This window comes from Myotis brandtii, unplaced genomic scaffold, assembly GCF_000412655.1.
Source record: "Myotis brandtii unplaced genomic scaffold, ASM41265v1 scaffold165, whole genome shotgun sequence".
In the NCBI taxonomy this organism is placed as follows: domain Eukaryota; kingdom Metazoa; phylum Chordata; class Mammalia; order Chiroptera; family Vespertilionidae; genus Myotis; species Myotis brandtii.
In genome coordinates this window covers 10,633,110-10,639,807 of record NW_005356042.1, presented here as the reverse complement: position 1 = coordinate 10,639,807, position 6,698 = coordinate 10,633,110, and the positions used below count along the sequence as shown (strand labels likewise).

The following is a 6,698-nucleotide window of genomic DNA, read 5'->3' as shown; positions in this document are numbered from 1 at the left end:
GTTGATGCTAATGTGCAGTGGTGCATGTTAACACAAATGCCCTGTAGCACGCATTTTTACAGGCGCAAGGGGGAGAAGCAAACGCAGCGCAAAATGCATTTGTTTTGCCGCTAACATAGTGGCCAAGTGGCCACCGTAGCGTTACTGATACCGCATCCGTATCAGCCAAAAAATGCAGCCGCAGCATGGCTAGTGCCTCTGTGTGTCTGTGTGTCTTTTTCCCTGCTGCACGCGTCCGCAGTGGGAAAAAAAACTGCAGTGGATACAAGCCCTAAAAGCTGAAAGTCTTTGTTGTTTTATTAACAAGTCATTGTGATGTACAGAATGTGGGAACAGGAAAAAATTGTGTTTGAGTAGAGCTCTTAATCTTACCTCAGAAAGGCTCTGATACTGTGCTCTCCAGGGGCGTGTCTCCCTACATCACCACGATAACGTGTCTATGCATTCCCAGGGTGATGTCGGGAGACGCGTCCGCGAAGGAGCCTAGGAGCCTCTGGAAGATTGAGTGGTTGTTCCTTCTACTGAATGGGCGGATATAAATCCGCCCACTCAGAATGCGGCCGTGAAGAAGGAGCTGCGGCCGTGTTTCCCGACGTTGCCATGTTAACACTGCTGCTGGTGAAGGAGTGGAGGGGAGAGCAAGAGAACCCTCTGCTCTTTCTCGGCTCCGCGGGCCGGATAGAACAGCCGAACGGGCCTGATCCGGCCCTCGGGCCGTAGTTTGCCCACGGCTGCCCTAGCCTATGGGCCAGGGAATGCAGGGTAATCCCAGTCCTGTTAAAGGATGCGATCCTGCCCTCCTACAGAGGTTCCAGGGCAGGCAGAGTGGTATTCAGTCAAGTCTAAACAGAATCATTCCAGGAGAAGATGGTTGTTGGGCATTGGCCAAGGGCATGCTGACATAACTACAGTTTTTAAATTAAATTTATTGGGGTGGCCCTAACCAGTTTGGCTCAGCGGATAGAGCGTCAGCCTGCGGACTCAAGGGTCCCAGGTTCGATTCCGGTCAAGGGCATGTACCTTGGTTGTGGGCACATCCCCAGTGGGGAGTGTGCTGGAGGCAGCTGGTCGATGTTTCTCTCTCATCGATGTTTCTAACTCTCTATCCCTCTCCCTTCCTCTGTAAAAAATCAATAAAATAGATTTAAAAAAAATAAATTTATTGGGGTGACTGGTTAATAAGATCATATAGGTTTTAAGGGTATCCTATATAATAAAAGGCTAATTAATATGCAAATCAACTGAATGGGGAAGGACTGGTCACTATGATGTACCCTGACCACTAGGGGGCAGACGCTCAATGCAGGAGCTGCCCCCTGGTGGTCAGTGCACTCCCACAGGGGGAGCCCTGCTCAGCTAGAAGCCCTGTGCCAGACTCAGGAGTGGTGAGCGCAGCGACAGTGGGTGGCAGAAGCCTCTCCTGTCTCAGCGGCAGCCCTAGGAATGTCCTACTGCCAGGAGTGGGCCTAAGCCATCAGTCAGACATCCCCTGAAGGCTCCCAGACTGCAAGAGGGCGCAGGTGGGCTGAGGGACCCCCCCCCCAGTGCACGAATTTTGTGCACTGGGCCTCTAGTATTTCTATAATACAGGATCTGTGTGCCCATCACCCAAAGTCAAATTAATCTTCCATTACCATACATAAGGCCACCTTCACTCCCTACCGTTCCCATTCCCTTCCCACTGGCAACCACAATACTGCTCTTTGTGTTAAAAAGTTTCAGTTTTATATCCCACATATGCATGAAATAATATGGTTAACTTTTTCTGACTTATTTCACTTAGCATAATATTCTCAAGGTTCATCCATGTTGTTGCAAATGGCAGTATTTCATCTTATGGCTGAGTAGTATTCCACTGTGTGTATGAACCACATCTTTATCCAATCCTCTATCACAGGACACTGACTGTTTCCATATCTTGGCCACTGAGAATAAAATTGCAGTGAACATAGGGGTACAGGGGCTGAGTTTGGCAGAGAGGGCAGCTCTTCTGGTCTGGTTATGGGCTGAAGCATTTTTTTTTTTTTCATCAGCCAGCATTCTAACCCAGGCTGTTTTCAGGGCATGGCCGAGGAGCCAAGAGAGTGAGTGAAACTCAGGCTTGGAACGGACATACAGTACTCTTACTTCAGCCAAACCAAAGCCAGTCAAGTCACAGGCTATCCCAGATTCACTGAGGTGGGGAGATTCCACTCCTTAATGGGAGGAGCTGAATGTCTCATTACAAAGGGCATAGAAAAGGGCAGAGAATTGGAATTAGTTTTACATTCAGTCTATTACAATGGTCAGTCAATACTTGTTCAATTCCGGTAAATGCTCCCCTTGACAGAAATGCAGTACTGCAGTCAGCCAGTCCCCAAACACCAACCCAACTCTGGGCTCTATCCGTACTTATTTCTTTTTCCTTCTCACCCAAACAGGTTGACTCTGTGGCCCCAGCCAATCGATATTTTTCATTTTTCTCTTCCTTGTTTTTTATTTTTATTCTTTATCCTATAAAAACTTCCTGCCTTCCATCCTACCTTGCAGTTCTCTGAATGGATACTGATCACTTCATGAAGTATTAAAGTTTGTTTGTATCACCTAAGTTTTCTTTCATTATTTATAACTAGAGGCCTGATGCATGAAATTTGTGCAAGAGTAGGCCTTTGCAATCCCGGCTGCCTCGGCCCCTGCAGCCCTGGCTGCCGGCTTTGTCCGGAAGTTTGTCTGGATGGTTGTTCTGCTGTTTGGCCGTTCAGTCAATTTGCATATTATGCTTTTATTATTATAGATGGGTTCTCAACCTTGGCTGAACATTAAAATAACACAGGGAGATTTCAGAAATACCCATGCTTGCATCATTCACGCAGGGATTCTGTTTTTAGTGGTCTCAGGTACAACAGTAGTAGTTTCCAAAAGCCCCCAGGTGATTATAATGTACAATCGGAGCTGAGAATCACTGATGTAAGGAACAGTCCCACACTGGGAATCAGGAGACCCATTTCTAGTGTGTCCTTCATTTGCTTATGATCTTAGTGATGTAATTTTCTTCTTCTGGTCCTCAGTTTCCCCTCCCATGAAATGAAGGCTTTAAGCTACAATGGTCTCTCAAGGTCTCTCAAGTTCCCCTAATGTCTAATGCTGCTCAGACAACCTTTTTCTATTTCAAGGTCAATGCCTATTGAAGAATAGGCCAAAGGAATTCACCTGATAGTATTTTTGCTCTTCATTGAAGGCCACCAGGATGACAGAGATAAGTAGATTCAGCACAATAAATGTCATGAAAACAATGCAGGACCCAATTAGGAAGGAGCCGAGCACTGGGCTGTGGTCCAGGACCTGTTAGGAAGAAATCCAGAGTCATCCCTGAGGGTCCTGTGTCCTATCGGCCACCTCACCCACTAGATACCCTCAGAAGGAAAATTGGTCCTCAGAGTTAGGCAGAGCCTTGAGCCAGAAGGGTCCTTTTTGCCTGGAGGCTGGCAGTATGGGCAGTGCTCTCAACAGCTGCCAGGAGAGTGAGAGGGCAGCATCCCTACTCCTTACTGCTGCCATTTCCAAATACGGTACCATTTCTGGCTAGGGTTCAGGAGCATTCCCTTCCAGGGACCCCCTAGCACAGCCGTCTCCTGAGTAGCCAGTACCTGATGTTCTTCTGTAAGCTGGGGTCCCCAGGGTGAGCTGTGGGCCTTAGATTGGGGCTGTCTGTCTGGAGGAAGAGGAGCCTTTTTATTTGTCCATAGTTACCATGCACTCGCCAGGCCATGGACACAGGGGTGATATTCACTGGGAAGGCATTTGAGGGGACTGCTTTTTCTAATTTTTGTAAAGGCTTGGTGTAGATAGCAGTGTCCATGTTCCCTTGCCCTACCCCATTACCTCCTCATAGTTGAAGATTCCTACCTGAAGGCTGATTATCGTTTCTGCTGCAGCAAAGAGGGTTTTGTAGGAGCGGAGTTTCCAACCAAATATCAAATTTGACTGTTATGGAAAGAGTCCTCATGAGCAGCGAAAGAAAACATGCAGTTCCCTAAAGCCTATTGTTTGACAGAGTCAGTGGTCTGAGTTAGCCACATCCTTGGCCTGGCCTGGCTAAGCTACTGGTACCTACTGAGGCATGGAAGTTGGTGGAAGTACACACCCAGTTTTGCATGGATGCATGTGCACTTCTGGGGCTCACACACCACCAACTAGGCTCCTACTACATTCTCTCAGATGGCTGTTCTAAAATTCAGTAATGAAACTGGGCTCTCTGAGGCCCAATCCTTTTTGCGCAGGGGGAGCTGGGTTGGATGGACAGTAGGCTTCTTCTGATGAACAGGACCTTCTCCACACCATACTTTTCCCTCACCACCACATTCTCCACCCCAAAGATTTCCACAGGAGGTTGTGTCAGAGGGAATCCCTGCACTCCATTGGCTCTGAGTCAGTGACTTCTATTCCCAGAGGACACTGCAATTCCGTGCAGTCTGTGCATTGGGTATGGAGGACTGAATAAATCCACATGAACTAAGAGGTTGGATGGGGTACTTTTGACAAAAGCAGACTCCAGCTTTTCAGCATATACACTCCATCAATGCATTTCACCCTATTTTTGAGGGTGAGAAAGGAAGATGGAGTGAGGTCAGGGATGGAGTCGGGGGTCAGGGTTGAGGTGATAGTTAGGGAAAGAATCAGGAATGGGAAGAGGGTTAGAGATGAGTGGGGACTAGGATAAGATAGATTATTGGATGGTATGGAGATCAGGGGATGGTGTAACGTGAGAGACTGGATGCAATCAGAATAATAATTCAGAAAGGGGTTAGGGCGAGGAGTGAGTCAAGATTGAACAGTGTCAGGAGTGGGAGCCAGGGTTATGATGAGAATCATGGACTTGGAGAGCATGGGGAGCATATTTAGATGAAGATCAGGATGTATTAGAGCAGCGGTTCTCAACATGTGTGTCGCCAACCTGTGGGTCGCAACCCCTTTGTGGGTCGAACGACCCTTTCACAGGGGTCGCCTAAGACCATCGGAAAACACATATATAATTACATATTGTTTTTGTGATTAATCACTATGCTTTAATTATGTTCAATTTGTAACAATGAAAATACATCCTGCATATCAGATATTTACATTACGATTCATAACAGTAGCAAAATTACAGTTATGAAGTAACAACGAAAATAATTTTATGGTTGGGGGTCACCACAACATGAGGAACTGTATTAAAGGGTCGCGGCATTAGGAAGGTTGAGAACCACTGTATTATAGGGTCTTTGTTTCTCACATTTTTTGATATAAAAAAAGAGTTGATAATTTAATTTTTTTCAGTCACAAAAGAAATGTGATTTTTTAAATGTTCTCAGTGTTAAGGGGCTAAATAAAATGGTGTTGGCCCTACTAACTTCATGCCTCATGTGTAGGGAATCAAGCATTGACATGGCCTGCAGATACATCCATCCTCACTTCCCCATCTCTGCCCCAGCTCAAGGGCAGGACTGCCCAATTCATCTCCACATCCCCTGACACAGAAGGAGCGCTTTGTGCATGTTTGAGCAACTGGGAGAACTGGCACATCCAGGCAGGGTCTGGATACAGAAAGGAATCCTTCGTTGGAGATAGTTGGTCGTCTCAGTCTTGAGACTGTACCTCCTCACTCTTACCCAACTGAGGTCTCCATTTGGAGTGACCAGTTCATGAGCTCCCAGCTAAAAAGCCCTAGGTTCAGAAGACTCACCATCTCCCTCAGGTTCCCAGGGCTTCCCTTACCCTAATTCCCAATCCCCTAGCACTGAGAAGCCTTTGCTTCCAAGGAGACCAGCCCTGAGGTTTTCCCAAAGGAGCCACTCACCGCAATGGAGTAAGCCAGGAGCATGATAAGGATGACGATGACAAAGCCTGAAATGTCTCCCCAGGCACGGTGTAGAGCTGATGTGATCATGTTCATTTTGGGGTTTAACCTGAGCAGATGCCAAAGTTTCGCTGTGGACAGCAGTACCAGGAAGGCAATGATGTAGCCAAGGGCAGCGTCAGCTGCGGCTGTCTCACTGAAACTGATCCCCCTTTGGGACCAAGAAGGAAGATTGGGTCTCAGGGACTGTATACAGCTCAGCCAGGGTTCATCTGGACTCAGTTCAGCCCAGGATTAGACTTATCTCAGAGGCCACCACTTCCTACAACAGGTCTGGGAAACAGCTGTCCCAATCCCCCCAGCCAGGTAATGATGAGATGGTGATGCTGAGGATGATGGTGATAATGATGATGATGAAGGAGATAGAGACGACAGTGACGATGATGATGGTGATGAGGATGATGAGGATAATTATGATAGGGATAGTGATGGTGATGGTGGTCATGGGGCCTCAGCAGTTAGTTTGTGAGGCCGTTACCTAGCAGTCTTGGTTAATGGCTGCAGAGCTATGGAAGAATGACAAAGGAGGGATCCTCCCCAGGTCAAGAGGACAAAGATGAGGGAGTACTATGAACCTCCCCTCCTGGTTTGGGGTCACTAAATACCACTTTCTCCTGTTTGAGAGAATGTCCCTATTGCCCTTACATTTGAAGGAGGGATGGAAGTACCATCCTGTTGCTGTGCTGAGGGCCTAATGAACTTTACTAGTAATTGCATTGTGTCATCTGACTGAAAACCACCGGATGAGGGAGTATGCTGTCTCCCTTTACAGGTAAGGACAGAGAGTTAGCATAATGTCACACAGCTAATGACATAATTA

The 6,698-nt window shown here is 47.2% G+C and overlaps 1 protein-coding gene across 1 annotated transcript in view; it reads right to left on the bottom strand.

The window, feature by feature from the left end:
• GCSH (glycine cleavage system protein H (aminomethyl carrier)) overlaps positions 1-6,323 on the bottom strand; it is a 24,993-nt gene extending 18,670 nt beyond the window's left edge. Inside the window, exons 1-4 of the mRNA XM_005862702.2 lie at positions 6,145-6,323; positions 5,819-6,029; positions 3,862-3,963; positions 3,190-3,321 (exon numbers count right to left, since the gene is read on the bottom strand). Of these exons, the coding sequence (XP_005862764.1) occupies positions 3,190-3,321; positions 3,862-3,963; positions 5,819-6,029; positions 6,145-6,323 (624 nt within the window). The remainder of the gene's footprint in view (positions 1-3,189; positions 3,322-3,861; positions 3,964-5,818; positions 6,030-6,144) is intronic.
• Positions 6,324-6,698: the final 375 nt, after the last annotated feature.